Here is a 22,202-nt window from a genome sequence, read left to right on the forward strand (position 1 = left end):
AAGAATATTGGAGTTAATCATGTGTACCAAATTAATTTATGTTTTGCTTTAACCTCAGAATCTCATCAGTGGTACTTGCAACACCTGTGTATGGTAAATGCTGTCTTCGTTCTGTGTAGTGCAAGTGTTTAGTAAAGATTTCATTTTTACCATTAATGCTCCATTCCATTCAAGTCAGGATGTGGGATATTCCTACTTGATATCTCCGATCTCCGACCATAAAGCAATCAATCCATTGCCAGATGCTCTAAAGATGACATGTAAGGAAACAAAAGTGCAAAACTCCCTCAAAACCAGAGATGTCTCCTAGCAACCCAACTGATAAACAATGCTGCATTGCTAGCATTTGTGCTGCAGGTGTACGATTATCAAAAGAGAGTATAATTAATACACCTACAGGTGAAACTCGAAAAATTAGAATATCGTGCAAAAGTTCATTAATTTCAGTAATTCAACTTAAAAGGTGAAACTAATATATTATATAGACTCATTACAAGCAAAGTAAGATATTTCAAGCCTTTATTTGATATAATTTTGATGATTATGGCTTACAGCTTATGAAAACCCCAAATTCAGAATCTCAGAAAATTAGACTATTGTGAAAAGGTTCAGTATTGTAGGCTCAAAGTGTCACACTCTAATCAGCTAAACACCTGCAAAGGGTTCCTGAGCCTTTAAATGGTTTCTCAGTCTGGTTCAGTTGAATTCACAATCATGGGGAAGACTGCTGACCTGACAGTTGTGCAGAAAACCATCATTGACACCCTCCACAAGGAGGGAAAGCCTCAAAAGGTAATTTCACAAGAAGTTGGATGTTCTCAAAGTGCTGTATCAAAGCACATTAATAGAAAGTTAAGTGGAAGGGAAAAGTGTGGAAGAAAAAGGTGCACAAGCAGCAGGGATGACCGTAGCCTGGAGAGGATTGTCAGGAAAAGGCCATTCAAATGTGTGGGGGAGTTTCACAAGGAGTTGACTGAGGCTGGAGTTACTGCATCAAGAGCCACCACACACAGACGGGTCCTGGACCTGGGCTTCAAATGTCAAACGTCTTACCTGGGCTAAAGAAAAAAAGAACTGGTCTGTTGCTCAGTGGTCCAAAGTCCTCTTTTCTGATGAGAGCAAATTTTGCATCTCATTTGGAAACCAGGGTCCCAGAGTCTGGAGGAAGAATGGAGAGGCACACAATCCAAGATGCTTGAAGTCCAGTGTGAAGTTTCCACAGTCTGTGTTGGTTTGGGGAGCCATGTCATCGGCTGGTGTTGGTCCACTGTGCTTTATTAAGTCCAGAGTCAACGCAGACGTCTACCGGGACATTTTAGAGCACTTCATGCTTCCTTCAGCAGACAAGCTTTATGGAGATGCTGACTTCATTTTCCAGCAGGACTTGGCACCTGCCCACACTGCCAAAAGTACCAAAACCTGGTTCAATGACCATGGTATTACTGTGCTTGATTGGCCAGCAAACTCGCCTGACCTGAACCCCATAGAGAATCTATGGGGCATTGCCAAGAGAAAGATGAGAGGCATGAGACCAAACAATGCAGAAGAGCTGAAGGCCGCTATTGAAGCATCTTGGTCTTCCATAACACCTCAGCAGTGCCACAGGCTGATAGCATCCATGCCACGGTGTTCAAGTGAGGCACTTACAATGAAAGTGAAGGGGGCAGTAATTACGCCGCATTGAGGCAGTAATTAATGCAAAAGGGGCCCAAACCAAGTACTGAGTACATATGCATGATTATACTTTTCAGAGGGCTGACATTTCTGTATTTAAAATCCTTTTTTTTTTATTGATTTCATGTTAATATTCTAATTTTCTGAGATTCTGAATTTGGGGTTTTCATAAGCTGTAAGCCATAATCATCAAAATTATATAAAATAAAGGCTTGAAATATCTTACTTTGCTTCTAATGAGTCTATATAATATATTAGTTTCACCTTTTAAGTTGAATTACTGAAATTAATGAACTTTTGCAGGATATTCTAATTTTTCGAGTTTCACCTGTATGTAATGTAGGTACTTTGACTCATTTATCGATATTACTTAATAAAAGTGAATGTCTATCACTTTGTATATCTCCCTGAGTGCCGACATGTTTGCGTGACGTCACGCATCTGCAACTCGGGCGAAATCGAGTTGAAAATTCCTGCATGAGTTTCCAAGTTGGAATTCCGACTTCAAGTGGCATTCCATTGCACTTTTCTTAGTAGGAATTCGTAAAATCCGACTTTCCGAGTTGAGTGGAACGCAGCATAACTATTCAATGACCTCCAACATGACATACTGTACATTCCATTAGAAATTCATTAAAAATCATTCATCTGACAAACTATATTTATATTAGTGCATTCACAGAGTGATGATCTGAAAGTGAGTGAATGTAACAATTACGTAAGGATTATCATTTGGGTATGCAGCATTTCATAAGAGCATTTACCAGTGGCTTGGTTACACATGTGCATTGTTTATGCTTACTTCATTGGTGTATCATTCATAAAAAGAAAATGGCAAACCAATTAATTAAGGTGAAATTTTGTCCATTTCCTTTGTTGTTCACTCTCATACAGATGTACTGTAGTAACCAGCATATTGGATATCATTTAGTTTCTTTTCATATAAGCCTTTTCCATATTATCAATCCAAGCTGGTTGTATATGTTGGTTCACTGTAAGAGCCTTCACGTTTGTGCGTAGTGTCACTGAGATGTTGTTTATGTCTTATGTCTTCGTGACAGATATTTGGAATCACTTCCACAATGTTTTGCTGGAAAAGTATGCACAAGACCTGAATGGCGTCAATGTTGTGAGTGGACCAATATTCGATAAAGACTTTGATGGGATCTATGACTTCATAAACAAGGGAACCCCGTAAGTTTTCCAAATGATCCAATGTTGGTGGAATTTATAAAAGATCTATTAGCTATTATTCACAATATACAGTATATTGTACCAAAGCAGCTTTACAAAGGATTTTGTCTGTTAAACAGACAAACTGGTGGACAAATGTTTTACTTATTTCTTTAATGAAAAGTTCTGGGGGAGAAATGCATATGAATGCCATCCTTCCTTATTCAGATGATATTTTGATGTATTCATACATATCTTTCCCCTCTCCTTTCAGGAATGGGGCATCTATCCCTACACATTTCTTTGTGATTATTACAAGTTGTAAGAACTCTTCCTGGCCAGTCCTGCGCTGTGACGGCCCTCTGGATGCTCTGTCTTTCATTCTTCCACATCGTCCTGATCATCTGGAAACATGTCATGTATGTAATCTGCTTTTCATAATTTAAACCAGTGGTTCCTGGAGGCCCCCCCAACACTGCACGTTTTGTACATCTCCCTTTTCAGGTCTTGATGTCTCCACTAACGAGCTGATGAGTTGAACCAGGTGTTTGATTAGGGAGATATCCAAAATGTGTAGTGTTGGGGGGCCTCCATGAACAGGGATGGGAACCACTGATTTATATCTTAATGATCATTAGGTTGTGCTGTAGAAGTGTTTGAGGGTGTAGAAAGTTGCATCGGACCACAAAACATGATTCCACTGATCTACTTTCAATCTAAGATGAGACCGAGCCCAGAGAAGTCGGCAGAGCTCCTGGACAGTGTTGATGTATGGCTTCTGCTTTGCACAGTAAAGTCTTAACTTGCATCTGTGGATACAGTGGTGAATGGTGTTGACTGACAAAGGTTTACCGAAGTGTTCCCGGGCCAATGTTATGACATTCAGATGAATTACGTTTTTTAAGGCAGTGACATCTGAGGGATCGGATATCACGTGCTCCCTTTGATCATAAAATTATCACAATCAGATTGAACATTATACCATGCTAAAATCACATACAATTTTTTCCCTCGTATCTTCTTGACTCATTCTTAGGGGTCAATAAGCAACGTGAGGTGGTCTTACCACTTAGCTAATAGAGCTGGAAATCATTTGTTTGATTAAAGCCATAAAACAAGGCCGTAGGCAGGCGATGATGAAAAATACAAGCAAAACGCAGAATATGACCATTAAGTAATGTTCAATTTTATAAATGAACATCCAAAAACCTGAAAAGAAATCAACATCCCCATTGGCATGGTCTTGTGACCTCTTTACCATTTCAGAAATATTTCTTAATACCTTGCTCTATGATTCCACCTGCTCCATCCTCTTCTGGGATGTACGTACAACATGCTTCACCTACCATTACACAAACTCCTCCTTGCGCTGGTCTAAGACCATCCTGTTCTGGAGGGCCATTAAACGCAGCTCCCTGAGCTCTTTCTTTATTCCCTCTAACACTTGCTCTGTAACATTCATACACGTAACTAAGTCAAACCTATTCATTTCGATCTGATTCATAACATTCACTATGCCAATGGGGGCAAAAAATTATTGGAAAAACTTGTCCACTCTGCCCCATATTCGTTGATCTTCCGGGGTGTAGTTTGGCTGGGTCAGAGTTGATGAAGGTGACCTCTTCACTCGACTGTGTCCTATGGAGGCCTCACCCCGATTATCATCACATGACCTAGTTCCATCGACCATGGGGGTTGAGGGGTGTGTATCACAGAGGCACACATCCGAGCAATGTCTCCGGGCTGCCCGTGAGGCTCGCATCCAGGTGTATGCTTGCTGCCGGTGTGGCTCAAAATCCGTTATGGTGACTGCGCAGGTATTTTTGGCGTATGATGATAGGCTATTGTCAAGATTAAACTGTGAGAGTTTAATTTGATTCTGCACTAAGAAGACCCCCATGGAGTACCTGTCACGTTTCCTCAGGCACCATTGGCAGCAGATCAACCGGGTTCCCCATGGTGTGCTCTGACAGGTGATCCTGCAGTGTTCATCGGGTATGTTACCTACTGGGTCACTACCTCCTCTTCGTTCATGGCAAGTTAAGTTATAGGGTATGGATAATACGTCACCTTGGGCAATGCCCCAGAACTGTTTCTCAGGCGAAAGTACTGTATTACCCACAGGGCTTGATCTGCTGGGGTGGTGTCTTTGTAATGCGTCGTCCACTTCAGGGATTCAAGATAACTTAATTCAGTAACTTTTGTTCCCATGTGCTTGGAACTATGGGGAAAGTGGGAACAAACATAACATGGTTCGTTGGGGTGTGCCGAGCGGGCTGTGTGATTAGCTAATCGCCACCACAAGTTTGTGGTGTATGAGTGGGGTGGATCGGGGTGCTCGAGATCACTAAGGTGCTTTACGGCTGTGCCGGCTCCGAGAGCGGTCAGTATCATCATGATTTCCTTCATCCTGTTGTGTGACTAGGGGTTGTTTCTCTCGGCCCGGATCACACTTTGCACAGGTAGGGTGGTGTCCAAATAAACGACACCAGACTGTTTTGGGCCTATTTCTATGCCTTCCACTTGCTTGGATTATCAATAGGTCCCACATATATCGTGGTTCTTCAGGACCTTCAGGCTCCTGCGTGGTGCCTGCGTGGTGCTTGCCACTGACGCTGCGTGTTCAGCTCCTTCAGTGGGGTCGCACTCAACAGTCACCTTTCAGTCCCTCCTCTCGTGCTGGCTTAACGCAGCTTGCGTGTATCCACTGTGGCTGTAGATCGGTCAGGACTGCTGTTCGGGTCATGGCTATGACCGTTGCCGGACCTTGGTATCGTGTTTCTCCAGTCTTTGTTGGTTTCAATTGGTGGATTAGGACCTGCTGATTTGGAACAAATGGGTGAGTGGGTTTTTCTGTGGGTATAGGGAGAGAGAGAAAGATATTATCATTAATGCCATTCAATGTTTTGATTAGAGAAACCACGTATTCCTCAATCACCACCTCCGTGTCACCTGTGGAGAGAAAGCCAGCGCGACCTTTGACCCACGAGGTCGGGAAAGGTCTACCCATTAGTATCTCAAAGGGAGAGTGTTCAGTTACACTTGATGGTGTAATTCCATTTTGGGCAGGGCCAGATGACCCTGCTTGTCTCTTAACAAATTACTCTGATCAGGTTTCACTTCATTCAAGGCCCAATGTTGAATATCAGATTCGGATGGGTTTGCCTGTAAACGTTTTATGCCAATATCTTTTACTAAAGTTTTCTGCATCATAGAAACGGTTTCTTCAGCCTGATCTGGTCTTATCACGACTTCCTTTGAAGCCGACTTTGCTACTTAATCAGCCAATCTGTTTCCTCTCGCCTCCCCTGCCATGTGGCCTGCGACCTTTATGACAGCCAATTTCTTTGGGAGTTGTGCTGCTCTGAGTAATTCTGCAACTAGGTTTTGGTGTGGTATGGGTTTTCCTTAAGCTGTCTTGAAATCCCTCTCTTCCCACATTTTTGCGAAATCGTGCACCACCCCATATGCACATTGTGAGTCTGTGTATATGTTAATAGGTATTCCTTTCACCAATTGGCATGCTCTAATTAATGCAAACAGCTCTGCCGCCTGTGCTGATTTGTACGGTAATGAATATGCCTCAATTACGGTACCTGGAAGTTGGGTTTCTGAATAGCCGCACCAATACACTGAATCGTTCGGTTTTGAACATGATCCATCTATATACCATTAATCCCCCTCCTCCAGAGCGGACGTTAAAACCTCCGGTCTGCAAGAGGTTTGGTCTGCGATTTGTGACATGCAGTCATGTTCGTCGTTAAATGCCCCCTTGGTTAACATTTTGTGCAAAAATAGTGTAGGGCCATGTGTTGTTGATGTGGAAGTGATGGTCAAATTAGCTGTTGCAAGGAGGGTAGCTTCGTATCCACTGCTTCGCTGTGCAGTCATGTGTTGTGTTGTGAGATTTTGCAAAATCACTCTTACCTGGTGAGGGGTGTGGACGGTAAGAGGGTGCGATAACACTATACGCTCAGCGTCCTGAACCATCAACGCTGTGGCAGCCACTGAACGCAGGCACGCAGGCAGGCCTCTAGCAACTGTATCGAGTGTTTTGGACAAATAGGCAATAGGCCTATATGGGTCCCCATGAGCCTGTGCGAGGATCGCGGCAGCGGTGCCCCTGCTTTCATGCACGTATAAATGGAAAGGCTTGGTGTAGTCTGGTTGACCCAGGGCTGGTGTCTGAGTCAGCGCTTCCTTCAGGCTCTGAAACACGACATTTAATTCGCTGGTCCATACAATGTTTTCTGGAGCTGAGTCGGTGGTTGTGGACCTGAGAGGGCGATCGTATAAAGAACAGTTAGGTACCCATGACCTGCAATAGTTCACTAGACCCAGGAAGCTTTGCATCTGTGTTTTGGGATGTTGAAAAGTCAATATTAGTTTCACCCTGTTAAGGGATGGTGAAACTGTGCCTGCAGTCAACACGTGACCTAAGTAGCTCACTTTGGGTCTCACCCACTGCAGTTTGTCCTTAGAGGCTTTGAAGCCGGCATTTGCCACCACATTGCAGACAATGGTGGATGCCATTTCACAGCTTTCAGGGGAGTCCCCAGTCACCAGTATGTCGTCGGCGTACTGAAGCAGGCAAGTCTGTGGCGGCAGCTTTGTGTCCTTTAACGTTGCATGCACTACAGCGGAGAATACCGCGGGCGAGTCTCGAAAACCCTGTTGGAGTCTGGTCCATGTGAACTGTATTCCCTCGTATGTGAATGCGAACAGTGGCTGTGTCACAGGGGAAACAGGAACACTGAAAAAAACAGAGCATAGATCAATAACAGTATAGCAGTCATGATGTACAGGTATCGAAGCCAATACCGACTGCACATCCGGCACCAGGGGAGATAATGGTATGACCAGATCATTCACTTTTCTTAAATCTTGTGTCATTCGCCAGGTGCCATTAGCCTTTTTTACTGGGTTAATTGGAGTGTTAAATGGAGAGTTTATAATACCTTTACTCAGACATTGTTGTATTATGGGATCTATACCTTCCTCCTTTTCCTTGGATAGTGGGTATTGTTTTGCTGTATACCGACATGTCAGAGCGGAGTTTTGTAACATATGGTCTGATATTAATAAGGCCCACCTCATCTTTGTGGGCGGCCCATAGCGCTGGGTCGATGTTGAGCATTTCCTGTTTTGCAGCAGAAGTGTTGACAGACGTTGAGCTGCAAACTTCTCTGCAATCTCCTGTATACACAGACTGACAATATACTGAGGGAAACAGCAATTGTAATAAGTTAGAACCTAGTTCGGATCACAGACCAGCAGGCAGAACGGAGAGTCAGGCAAAATCTAAAAATCATGCATTTTAAAAAGTTTGTGTTATCTGGAGATGTTATGGGTAATTTCGGTGTCATATGACACTTAACAGGAATGCCATTAATTCCCACAAAGTTTAGAGTGCGTCCCGTAATAGAGCCCTCATAGCAATGCGCAGTTAATGAACTTTTAGATGTGCCTGTATCGATGATAAAGGTATGCGGTTTATATATGGTAATTCTTTGCATATAGCCAGCGTCTCTGACTATGTTATTGAAACTATATGATATCCGTCTGGGCACTTGATAAAGGAAATGCAGCTGTTGTACCTTCGTTCCTATCTTTCTTTGAATCTGAATCGAATACGTCCGCGGCTGCAGCGAATGAGTTACCCTTTAAATTGTGTTAAATCGGGATACAACAGTGTTCATGGTGTCTTTGGGAGGCTAGGGGTTAAAGCTTTGTTCACTAGACTAGAATATCATATTTAGGCAGCTTGTTTTGAAACAGAGACCGCTGCGTGCATTTGATTAGTCTCTTTTTGTTCAGGACCTTTGTCCCAGAATTGTTTTATTTTCTTCCACACCTCGTATGACTGTTTTATGTATTTATAATCCCACTGAGGGTCCTTTCACCCTTTTTAACCATAGATTTGGATTAACACATGAATTGATCTAATTAGGTTTTTTTCCTTTTTTTCTTTCTATGGCTGATCAAACTTTTTGTTTTTTTATCCAACAAAGGCACTTTATCAATTAATATCAATTCAGTTATTTCTGGAGGTAAGGTTTTGGACAGTATGAATCTATAATCCCGTCCTGTCAATTGACTGTAAGTCGTAAGTTTCTTTAAAAAATTCACGTACTGTAGAAGATATTTAACTGGGTCGGGTAAAATAATTTTTTCCGCATATTGCTAGTGCCTCTGTCATAGTTAGTGGAACGATTATTACAGTTAACATTTTCAACAGTGGTATGCAGTATTAAACATAATTACAATAGGAATTTCATGATTGCAGTCACAATTTTATGGTCATGTACAGTACTATTATGCCTATGCTATAATAGTGTTAATTCAAAAGTAATCTAATTTCTGTAATTTGATGGCTGAGTCACAACTGATGGTATTTATCCCCTCCAAAATTGTAATGGGTCAGTAGGTGTTTATTCCTTTCAGACCGTCTATCCTTTTATCATGTTCTTCATTGCGTATTGGCATTGTGTTGAAAACCAGGGGCCCTCTGATCTGCAACCATGCCAATAGCGGTTTTTGATTCTATTCATCTAATGGAAATGTTATTATTTGAGTGCCAGGTTGCACTTGCATTTTATCAATTTCAACCATCGAGTTGTGACTGTAACCATGCACATTTCCCATGTATGTATCAGAGCGTAAATATATATACAGGTGAAACTCGAAAAATTGGAATATCGTGCAAAAGTTCATTAATTTCAGTAATTCAACTTAAAAGGTGAAACTAATATATTATATAGACTCATTACAAGCAAAGTAAGATATTTCAAGCCTTTATTTGATATAATTTTGATGATTATGGCTTACAGCTTATGAAAACCCCAAATTCAGAATCTCAGAAAATTAGAATATTGTGAAAAGGTTCAGTATTGTAGGCTCAAAGTGTCACACTCTAATCAGCTAAACACCTGCAAAGGGTTCCTGAGCCTTTAAATGGTCTCTCAGTCTGGTTCAGTTGAATTCACAATCATGGGGAAGACTGCTGACCTGACAGTTGTGCAGAAAACCATCATTGACACCCTCCACAAGGAGGGAAAGCCTCAAAAGGTAATTTCAAAAGAAGTTGGATGTTCTCAAAGTGCTGTATCAAAGCACATTAATAGAAAGTTAAGTGGAAGGGAAAAGTGTGGAAGAAAAAGGTGCACAAGCAGCAGGGATGACCGTAGCCTGGAGAGGATTGTCAGGAAAAGGCCATTCAGATGTGTGGGTGAGCTTCACAAGGAGTTGACTGAGGCTGGAGTTACTGCATCAAGAGCCACCACACACAGACGGGTCCTGGACATGGGCTTCAAATGTCAAACGTCTTACCTGGGCTAAAGAAAAAAAAAAAAGTCTGTTGCTCAGTGGTCCAAAGTCCTCTTTTCTGATGAGAGCAAATTTTGCATCTCATTTGGAAACCAAGGTCCCAGAGTCTGGAGGAAGAATGGAGAGGCACACAATCCAAGATGCTTGAAGTCCAGTGTGAAGTTTCCACAGTCTGTGTTGGTTTGGGGAGCCATGTCATCGGCTGGTGTTGGTCCACTGTGCTTTATTAAGTCCAGAGTCAACGCAGCCGCCTACCGGGACATTTTAGAGCACTTCATGCTTCCTTCAGCAGACAAGCTTTATGGAGATGCTGACTTCATTTTCCAGCAGGACTTGGCACCTGCCCACACTGCCAAAAGTACCAAAACCTGGTTCAATGACCATGGTATTACTGTGCTTGATTGGCCAGCAAACTCGCCTGACCTGAACCCCATAGAGAATCTATGGGGCATTGCCAAGAGAAAGATGAGAGGCATGAGACCAAACAATGCAGAAGAGCTGAAGGCATGAAGCATCTTGGTCTTCCATAACACCTCAGCAGTGCCACAGGCTGATAGCATCCATGCCACGGGTTCAAGTGAGGCACTTACAATGAAAGTGAAGGGGCAGTAATTACCGCATTGAGGCAGTAATTAATGCAAAAGGGGCCCAAACCAAGTACTGAGTACATATGCATGATTATGCTTTTCAGAGGGCCGACATTTCTGTATTTAAAATCCTTTTTTTTATTGATTTCATGTAATATTCTAATTTTCTGAGATTCTGAATTTGGGGTTTTCATAAGCTGTAAGCCATAATCATCAAAATTATATAAAATAAAGGCTTGAAATATCTTACTTTGCTTGTAATGAGTCTATATAATATATTAGTTTCACCTTTTAAGTTGAATTACTGAAATTAATGAACTTTTGCACGATATTCTAATTTTCCGAGTTTCACCTGTATAGAAGTCTAAAAATGTCATAACTTTACTTAATCAGCCAATAATTTCATAAGCTTTTACGTTCAGCTGTTGCTCAACAATACAGTAGCTCTTCAAACACATCAAATGTCAACATATAACAAATAACAGTTCCAACACACAGTTCTAACGCCTACAGGATCAATCCACAAAGCCAATATTTCTGAACGTTTTTATACTTTTCCCTTAATTAAAGTTTCACAAGACAGCTTTCATTCCCAACATTCATTCAATACATGAAAGACAATTTTCCTTTATTTAAACAACATTTATTCCATTCATCGTATCCCTTTCAGGGGATTGTATTCAAACTTGTCCCTTTATTTATAGGGCACATACAACATACACTCTGTGTTCCTTCTATTTTTAAGGACGCACCACACACTCCCGTATGCAATCACACTGCAGTCCCCATCCCCACGGATACTCTCATATGTACCTCAAAATGCCAACAAATACCAAATAACAGTCCCAACAAATAACAAACATATAACAGACAACATATACTGTAATTCTCCAAACACACAGCCCCCACATGCCCTGCAGAACTGGGCATGCAGCTGTTTTTTCCTCAATAGTTCTGGAAGTTCAATATTTTTTTAATTCTAATTTTAATTTGTTTCCCTAGGACTGCCTCCATCCTCTTCCCACCTTAGTGAGGATATGTTAAACTGCTAGAGCTCCCTTTCCAGGGCCGCACTGATGCAGAGAAACCCTTTCCTAATTATTTATTTTTCCCAGACTATAATTTATTCCCTAGGACTGTATCCGTTCTCTTCCCACCTTAGTGAGGATATGTTAAACTGCTAGAGCTCCCTTTCCAGGGCCGCACTGATGCAGAGAAACCCTTTCCTAATTATTTATTTTTCCCAGACTATAATTTATTCCCTAGGACTGTATCCGTTCTCTTCCTACCTTAGTGAGGATATGTTAAACTGCTAGAGCTCCCTTTCCAGGGCCGCACTGATGCAGAGAAACCCTTTCCTAATAATTTTTTATTAAATTCATTTTTCGATGTGCACTGGTCAAAATATGGAGTGATCAGCTCCCTTTCTGTGACCTAGCAGAGCAAAACCGTTCCCTTTTTCCTTAGGGAGTCCACCACGTGCACACTATACGGTTCAGAGATACCCCAACAAACAGGTCAACATAAGTTCATCAAAAAATTGACCCTACCTGTTTGTGAGGTATCCCGGACGAGCCCCCAAACTGTTAGGAATGAAATTTGGATCTCGTTTAGCACACAACACTTCTACCATCAAGAATTCCTTGGTCCCTTTCTGTACATGCCCAGGTAAGTGCAGTCGGGAGTCTGCGTATCTGGAGACTTCATGAAGGGAGAAGAAAGAACGATAACACACGGTTATTTCTATTCAATCTACTCCAAGTTTAATACGGCAAGCATAATATTTATACCTTTCATATTACAAAGAACAACCAACAGCCAATAGTATAGTGATAGCAAGACTTGCGAGACAGTCAAGGACAATAAATGTTGACCGGAATAGCATGGGAACGGTAACCATATGAGGTCAAGCAGTCCTAGATATTTGTTATGTCCGACTGAGATATTTAGCTAAGGAAAAGAGTATGTGCTGGTTGGAGCGCAAAACATTCTGAAAGAGGATAAGACAAGAGAAACTAACAACATCTATGAAGGTCATGGACTCTTTGTGCTTGTGGTGTGATTCTGTGATTTGCGCACATACATTCATAGTTAGATGTCAAACTAAAGACAGCATGTACAGCATGTTGAACAGTAATCACTCAGGTAATGCAATTGAGAGAAATTGAAATTGGGAGTGAGCAGGTAGATGACAAAATGTTAACAGACCCCGCTCACTCCCAATTTAAATCTGTTTACTTATCACGGTAAAACAAAAAATTAATGTTATCATTTAAACCACAACCAACCTATCTGTTGCATTACACACTTTTGTAAAAGCACAATACCAAATAGTTGACTAAAGTTAGTTCCAGTCCTTTAATTAAATTGCACAAGTGCTGTCCCAAGAGTGCTGATATTTAGTATAATAGCACTGAGATACTTTAATGTTTGTTTCAATCCACTTATCTGTGTTCGTGGTGCTCCAAGCATTTTTGACTGTCATGCAGTGTGTGGCTTTGACAATGCTTAAAAACAATTTTCTTTGGTGGCACAAAATTAAACTAGATATTAAAGTTTGTTGAAAAACTTTGATGTTGGCTTGAAAATACCTTGTCTGAAAGTTTAAACTAGTCTTAAAGTTTTGAGTTTATACAGACATTACAATTAGACAAACAACCAGCTAGCTAGCTAGCTAAACCATCAGACAGACAGAGAGAGAAAAAAAAACATGATTACAAAATTAAAACTAAATTGTTCTCTTCTTCTATTGTAAATAAAATTCCACCAATACCCCAAAAATCATTAAAAACAAACAGATTATTTGTCATTTTGTAAAAAGCAAACTTTGCTCTAATTCTAGCAGCTATAAGGGCTTTAAATGTTAATTCAGGTTCTACTGAATCCCCCCCCCACACCTTAATTTCCGTTTTCTTGTCAACCATATGGCCAACTTTGCTTCACCCACTATAAAATTTATCAGAGAAATTCTATTTCTCTCTGAAGCAACATACTTCGGTCCAAATACAATCTATTGCGCAGTGCGTTTCTCTATGGGAGGCTTATACAGGGACTTCCAGCAGCCCCTAGGGGATGAGTCTGGCCCAAATAGATCTAGCCATTTTGATTCCTTCAGCTTCTTTAGGGAGGCATGATGAGACACTTTCACACATGTTACATACATTGCATTCTTAGAGGTTTCCTCAAACTTTGTTTGTTCTGGAGTTCTGAAATTGAAAATCGAGTCCACCATTAGTTGTTCCGCAATAGCAGCAAAACCCTTTATCTCTGGAAAAAAAGATAGCCTTCCTCCTCCAGCGGAGATATCGAATGTAAATATGAATACATTTCATTAAGTACCATCTTCATAAACCTGAGAGACTTAATACCCATCAGGCAACACATATCCACAGGACTTTTCCAGGTTTCACCAGCTCTCAAACCATTGCCAATGTAGTCCTTTAACTCTTAAGGTTTAACACCTTATCTTCTTTCAGGGGATTACTGAAAAGTGGTTCAAATTTTATCCAGTCTCCAAGATTTGAAAAGTCTCTCTACTGTTTAAAAATGGATCTCCATGCTTTTAAATCTGAATATAGCTCTAGAATATAGCAGTCTCTGTGCAATTTGAAGTCTGAAGGTCATGAGATGGCTTTGCACATCAATTAGTTCATGCCCACCTTCATGAACGGGCAAAAAAGGCACAGTTGCCTTCGTTCAATGACATCCAGACCAAAAAAAAGTACATTTGTCTCTTTTGTATCTCATGAACAACATCCTCTGGTTGATTAAGCACAGTCATGTAGCTATAGCCATGGAGCATGGAAGGAACTAGATTATTAGCAACCAAAACCCTTCCCCTATATGATAGCTGAGGTAGCACCCAGTTCCATCTAGACAACTTAGCACACACCTTTTCCACCATACCCTCCCAGTTCTTTGCCTGATTGTTACGGCGCCCTGCTCTGCTAACTCCACGCGCTCTCGCGCTCTCTCCCCTGAGTACTAAGAGTTTCATGCTTCAGTGCAGTATGGATCATTATGCTTTGATTGCTCCCCAGCTGTCCCGCATTAAACCCTCGCCCTGAGACTATATCTGCCTGATTAACTCGGCATCTTGTGCGAAGTATTGTTTCACCCCATGTTGCATGTCTGAGCGTTCTCTAAGTGATTCTGTTGTTCCGATCCCAGCCTGTTACTAACCTTTCTGCCTGTCTGCAGCCTGCCTAACGACCCGTGCCTGCTACTGGACTCTGATATCTCGCCGCCTGCCCCGAACCAAGCCTGTTTCACGCCTCTCTGTCACCTGCTGCCGATCTCGGATCCAGCCGGACCTTTTCCCCTGACTTGAACCCTCTCCCGGGCATCAGACTGGACCTTTGCCTTGTGTTTGCTCATTTCTGAGAAGTTTTACGTTTCCTTGAAGTCTGCCCATTAAAATATTGTTGCAAATGGATCTGCCCGACATGTCTGATTCTTTACAGAATACTTCGCCAAACGAGGATCCAGCGACAATAACTGCTCTGTCGGCCGCTGTCACCAACCAAGCCTCTCAGCTGGCCGCCCATCATCACCAGTTATCCCGCCTGACTACGCTCACGGAGGAATTGGTCTCAGCGGTACGAGCCCTGCAGAAGTCCATCGCGGCACCCACGGCCGCTCCAACACTCACCGCGCCGCCTCTCTCGCTAGACCAGCCGCACACTGCGAGCGCCAACCCGCACCTCGCGCGCCCTGAGAGGTATGAGGGTGACCCAGGTAAATGCAGGGGCTTTATTCTTCAATGCTCTTTGTATCTCGCCCAGCAGACAGCCCTGCATGCCACAGATGCCAGCAAAATTGCCTTCGTGTGCACGCTACTCACCGGTCGCGCGTTGGAATGGATCACCGCGGTCTGGAAACCGGATGGGTCCGCCTTCTCTTCCTACGGAGAATTTCTGGAACGTTTCCAAGCTGTGTTCGAGCATGCCAAGGAGGGGAAAGGATCCGAGGATCTTCTCTTGGAACTCTCATAGGGGAGATCGCCCACCTCAGAGTACGCCCTCAAATTTCGGACGCTAGCAGCCCAAACTAATTGGACGGAGAGCGCTCTCAAGGTGGTCTTCCGAAGGGGTCTCCGACACGATTTACAAGCGGAGCTGGCCTGTCGCGACGAAGGAAAGGATTTGGATCAGTTTGTTCATCTCACCATCCAGCTGGACAATCTGATGCGCTCACGACACCCCAGTCTCTGCCCAACGAGCGCTATGCGCGTCAGTCCCGCACCACGTGCTTCTAGCACCACGTGCTTCTACGAGCCGATGCAGATCAACGCCTCACACATCTCCGAGGAGGAGAGGGAGCGCCGCCGATCTCTGAACCTATGTCTGTACTGCGGGGGTTCCGGTCACTTCCGTCTGCACTGCCCTCTGCGACCTGCACACAAGGACAGAACCACGGTGAGTCTGACCCTCGACTGTTTAAATCCTCTTACCTGTGTATCAGTGCCTCTTGAATTCACTATAAAGGGGCAAGCTGTCAATACCGTCGCCCTAGTTGACTCCGGGGCAGCCGGTAATTTCATGTCTAAAGTTTTTGCCCAGGTTCACGAGATAGCCCTCATTTCTTGCACACCTCCGCTGTCAGTAGAGGCTGTCGACGGACGTCCACTCGGCACAGGACGCATCACACACATGACCCAGGTGCTTCGCATGCGTACCGGCCAACTCCATCATGAGGAGGTCCAGTTCTACATTCTCCAAGCTCCTCACACTCTGGTCATCCTGGGCTTACCCTGGCTAAGGAAGCACAACCCCCAGTTGGAGTGGACTACCGGGCAGATAATCAGCTGGGGAGAGAGGTGTTTTTCGAGGTGTCTGTCTGTCGTCAAACCCTTAAGGGTCCAAGGCATTACCGAACCCCGAGACGACGCCGTGCTATCTCGCCTACCTACCGTATACCACGATCTAGTCGAGGTCTTCAGCAAGGTCAAAGCCACCAAGCTACCGCCCCATCGGGAATACGACTGCGCCATAGACCTCGTACCCAATCACACACACCACCCAGAGGCCGCATCTTCTCACTGTCCCAACCTGAGACCGAGGCCATGCGGAAATATGTGGAGGAGGAGCTCGCAAAGGGGTTCATCCGTCCCTCCACTTCCCCTCTGTCAGCAGGGTTCTTCTTCGTCAAAAAAAAAGATGGAGGACTGCGACCCTGCATCGACTACAGAGCACTGAACGAATGTACCGTTAAGTTCCGTTACCCACTGCCGCTGGTACCGGCCGCTCTAGAGCTTCTTCGCACGGCCAAATACTACACCAAGCTGGACCTGCGCTCCGCCTATAACCTGGTTCGAATCCGAGAGGGGGACGAATGGAAGACTGCCTTCTCCACGAGCACTGGGCACTATGAATATCTCGTCATGCCTTTCGGCCTTTCTAACAGCCCTGCCGTCTTCCAATCCTTCGTCAACGACGTCCTCCGTGATCTGCTCCACCGAAGTGTAATCGTCTACATAGACGACATTTTGATTTATTCTGACACCCATGAAGCCCACATCCAGCATGTCCGCGCTGTACTTCAAAGGCTCCTTCGGTTCCAACTCTACGCCAAGATAGAGAAGTGTGACTTCCATCAGACATCTACAACCTTTCTGAGGTACGTCATCCGCCAGGAGGGCGTGGCCATGGATGAGAATAAGGTGAGAGCAGTCGTAGACTGGCCCCAACCCTCCACCCTAAAGGGGTTGCAACGCTTCCTGGGCTTTGCCAATTTCTATCGCCGCTTCAGCTCCGTAGCAGCCCCGTTAACAGCTCTGGTTCAGAAGGGCACGAGAGGGCTAGCTTGGAATGAGGCTGCCTCCCGGGCTTTTAAGCAACTCAAGAACAGCTTCACTTCTGCTCCCATTTTGCACCATCCTAACCCTGAGCTACCCTTCGTGGTGGAGGTGGACATTTCGAACACTGGGCTAGGAGCGGTACTCTCCCAACGTCAGGGCGACCCCCCCCAAGCTGTATCCCTGCGCTTTCTACTTCAGGAAGTTGAGTTCCGCATAGAGGAACTATGACGTCGGAGACCGTGAGTTGTTAGCGATGAAGTCAGTGTTCGAGGAGTGGCGCCATTGGCTCGAGGGAGCGACTCACCCATTCTCCGTGTACACAGACCACAAGAATCTGGAGTACCTGCGTACGGCCAAGAGACTGAACGCATGTCAAGCCCGGTGGTCTCTCTTCTTTTCCCGGTTCCACTTCACATTGAGTTACCGCCCCGGTTCAAAGAACACCAAGGCTGATTCTCTGTCTCGACTGTTCGACTCCGAAACGGAGGTCCCGACTCCAGAACCCATTATCAACCCAGCTCTCGTCCTCGGACCAGTTCAATGGGACCTCGAGACCGAGTGCACCCAGGCCAACGCTGACCTCGAGATTCCCTCGGACTGCCCCACTGGGAGGATCTTTGTACCAGAAACCCTCCGCGACAAGGTGATAAACCACGTGCACGCCCTTCCCTGTTCCGGGCACCCCGGAATCACTGCCATGACCCAGCTCCTTCAGAACGGGTACTGGTGGCCCACGCTCACTCGAGACACGAGCGAATTCATTCGCCTCTGTAGGGTCTGTAACACCCAGAAATCCTCTCGGCTGCTACCCGCGGGCCTCCTTCAACCCCTGCCTGTTCCCCAACGGCCTTGGTCCCACATCGCGGTGGACTTCATCACGGATCTGCCTCCCTCAGAGGGCTACACAACCATTCTGACCGTCATCGACCGCTTCTCTAAGGCATGCCGGCTCATCCCGCTCCCCAGGCTACCCACCGCTCTGCAGATGGCGGAACATCTGTGTAACTATGTCTTTCGGTTCTACGGGTTACCAAAGGACATTGTGTCTGACAGGGGACCCCAGTTCACTTCCCGCGTCTGGAATGCCTTCTGTGGGAGACTACAGATCAACGTGAGTCTCACATCGGGGTACCACCCCCAGGCCAACGGACAAGTGGTGCGCCTCAACCAGGAGATTTCCCGCTTCCTTCGCTCCTACTGCCATCGTCAGCAGGGGGATTGGCATCGTTTCCTGATGTGGGCCGAATATGCCCAGAACTCCATCTGCAAGCACTCTACCGGGATGACCCCTTTCCAATGCGTCCTCGGGTTCCAGCCCCCACTGTTCCCCTGGTTAGGTGAGCCCACCAGCGTCCCTGCCGTGGATGATTGGCTCCGGCGGAGTGAGAGGACCTGGAACTTGGCCCACACTCACCTCCAGCGTGCTATAAGACGCGGCAAGGAGAGGGCAGACAGGCATCGCAGGGCAGGACCTGTTTACCAGCCCGGCCAATGGGTGTGGCTATCCACACGAGACCTACGCCTCAGGCTGCCCTGCAAGAAACTAAGTCCGAGATTCTTGGGCCCCTTCAAGATCGTCCGTGAAATCACCCCTGTGTCGTTTCATCTGGACCTGCCCAGACACATGCGCGTCTCACCCACGTTCCACGTCTCCCTGCTCAAACCAGCCTCTGCTCAATCTGTAGAGCGCGGAGAGGACTCAGAGGAGACGGCCACCCAACCTATCCTGTTAGAGGGCGAAGAGACCTACCAGGTGCATTGTCTGCTGGACTCTAGGCGTCGCGGCGGGCATCTCCAATACCTCGTCGATTGGGAGGGCTTTGGGCCAGAGGAACGTTCCTGGGTCAACGCCAGTGACATACTAGACCCGTCCCTCACTCAAGACTTCCACCGCCATCACCCTGACAGGCCGGCTCCTCGACCCCGCGGCAGACCGCGCCGTCATCAGTTTCCTCGCGCCAGGAGACGCTCGCAGGAGGGGGGCTCTGTTACGGCGCCCTGCTCTGCTAACTCCACGCGCTCTCTCCCCTGAGTACTAAGAGTTTCATGCTTCAGTTCAGTATGGATCATTATGCTTTGATTGCTCCCCAGCTGTCCCGCATTAAACCCTCACCCTGAGACTATATCTGCCTGATTAACTCGGCATCTTGTGCGAAGTATTGTTTCACCTCATGTTGCATGTCTGAGCGTTCTCTAAGTGATTCTGTTGTTCCGATCCCAGCCTGTTACTAACCTTTCTGCCTGTCTGCAGCCTGCCTAACGACCCGTGCCTGCTACTGGACTCTGATATCTCGCCGCCTGCCCCGAACCAAGCCTGTTTCACGCCTCTCTGTCACCTGCTGCCGATCTCGGATCCAGCCGGACCTTTTCCCCTGACTTGAACCCTCTCCCGGGCATCAGACTGGACCTTTGCCTTGTGTTTGCTCATTTCTGAGAAGTTTTACGTTTCCTTGAAGTCTGCCCATTAAAATATTGTTGCAAATGGATCTGCCCGACATGTCTGATTCTTTACACTGATACCCCTCCTTTCCTAAATGGACACCAATAATTTTTAGCCCTTCATGACCCCATTCAACTCCACCTGGAAGTACAGGAGGATTTCTCTCTTGCCAGTTCCCTATAATGAAACCTTTTTTCCTAGTTGACTTTTGCAGATGAGGTTTTTTCATAGATTTTTAAACTTTCTTTTAACACTCTTACATCATTATAATTTTTTATAAAAACAGATATATCATCAGCATATACAGATACATTTACAGGCCTGTTTTCAAACCTTTTAAATAAAAAACCTGAGGGTTCAATTGCCAGAGAATATAGCTGCCCTGATAAAGGACAACCTTGTCTAAAGCCCGTATGTATTAAAACTGGCCGACTAAGCCCACCTCCTACCTTTAACATGGCCGATGCCCCAGCATATAAAAGTTTTATCCCTGAAATTAATTTCTTTCCAATTCCAAAAACTTTAAGAGTACTGAACAAATACAAATGATCAACTCTATCAAAGCCTTTTCTTGATCGATATTGATTGACAAAGTATACACAAATCTTGATTATCCATACATACTATGTACCACATACCCAAGGTATTGCTTTAGTCTATTTGAAAAACACTTTGCAAGAATCTTATAGTCTGTGCATACTAAAGCATAATAACCTTTTTTTTTTTTAAACCTAGTTCTCTCTGCTCCATTATTTTGAGCATAGATATTAACAAATACAAACAATTGGCCCATTATATCAACTTGAACAGCTAAACACATCCTCTTACTTATATCTCACAAGAAGAAACAACAGTCATATTAAAATTTTTCCCAAATAAAATAGCAACAACCCCACTTACATTAGAGCCATGACTAATCGTAGAGTGTGTTCAAACCCGTAAGGGGGTGGGCACGGCCTGGGTGTGATAGGCCAATGCTATGGTATCAATGACCCAGTGGGAAAGCCTCTGTTTGGAGACAGCGTTCCCTTTCCGCTGTCCTCCAAAGCAGACAAAAAAGCTGCTCCGAATATTTAAAGCTCTGCATGCGGTCCACATAAAAACGCATAAATACGGGGCCAGACATGGAGTTTCCAGAGGTCTGGCCGTGGATGCCAGATAAAGAAGGTCCTTCCTCAGGGGAATTTGCCAGGGAGGAGCTGTCGCGAGGAGCCCGAGATCCAAGAACCAAGTCAGAGTGGGCCAGTAGGGAGCCACCAGAATGACTTGTTCCTTGTCCTCTCTGACCTTGGACAGCACCCATGCAAGAAGGCTCACTGGGGAAAATGCGTACTTGCGCAGCCCCCAGGGCCAGCTGTGTGCCAGCGCGTCTGTCCCGAGAGAAGCTTCCGTTATGGAGTACCAGAGCGGGCAGTGGGAGGTCTCTTGGGAAGCGAACAGGACTACTTGTGCTTTCCTTAACCGTTCCCAAATCAGCTTGACCGACTGGGGTGAAGCCTCAACTCTCTGCTGAGCATACCTTGTCGCGACAGCGCATCCGCTGCCGTGTCTAGGATGTGAGTGGCGTGCAGCGATCTGAGTTGCTGCTGGCTCCAAAGGAGGACCATTGCGATATATGTACGCTACCGTCGCGGTTCTGTCTGAACGGATCAAGAAGTACTTGCCCCGAATTAGTGGGAGGAACCTCTGTAGGGCAAGAAATACAGCCAGCAACTCTAGGCAGTTGATGTACCAATGCAGCGGGGGCCCTTTCCAGGAGCCAGCGGCTGCGTGCCCGTTGCACACGGCACTCCAACCCTGTTTGGAGGCGTCTGTGGTGACCAGGGCGCGTCGGGACACCTGCTGTAAGGGGACTCCTGTGTTGAGGCATTTCAACACTGACTGCGCACGCTCGTTGGTGAGGCACGCTACCATTGAGACTGAGTCTAACTCCATGCTGAGAAAAGAGATGCTCTGAACCGTGGTGAGCTTGCTCTTTTCCCAGTTGACCTGAAGCCCTAGGAGGCTGAGGTGCCTGAGCACCTGGCTGCGAACTAATCTTGATGCTGGATGCAAGTTAAGATGAGTCTTTGCATGAGCATTTTGAACGGGAGTTTGTACAAGGCCCGGTTGAAAACTTGCATGTCCAAGATCGGTCGTAAGCCGCCGCCTTTCTTAGGTATGATGAAGTAAGGGCTGTAGAGACCCTTCTTCATCTCGGCTG

General features: G+C 45.3%; 1 protein-coding gene across 1 annotated transcript in view; it reads left to right on the forward strand.

Annotated features, from left to right (window-relative positions):
- Positions 1-22,202, forward strand: part of LOC127624128 (ectonucleotide pyrophosphatase/phosphodiesterase family member 1-like) — a 71,259-nt gene that overhangs the window by 43,963 nt on the left and 5,094 nt on the right. The window contains exons 23-24 of the mRNA XM_052098800.1: positions 2,736-2,868; positions 3,122-3,266. Coding sequence (XP_051954760.1) covers positions 2,736-2,868; positions 3,122-3,266 — 278 coding nt within the window. The remainder of the gene's footprint in view (positions 1-2,735; positions 2,869-3,121; positions 3,267-22,202) is intronic.

Source organism: Xyrauchen texanus, chromosome 30 (genome assembly GCF_025860055.1).
Source record: "Xyrauchen texanus isolate HMW12.3.18 chromosome 30, RBS_HiC_50CHRs, whole genome shotgun sequence".
In the NCBI taxonomy this organism is placed as follows: domain Eukaryota; kingdom Metazoa; phylum Chordata; class Actinopteri; order Cypriniformes; family Catostomidae; genus Xyrauchen; species Xyrauchen texanus.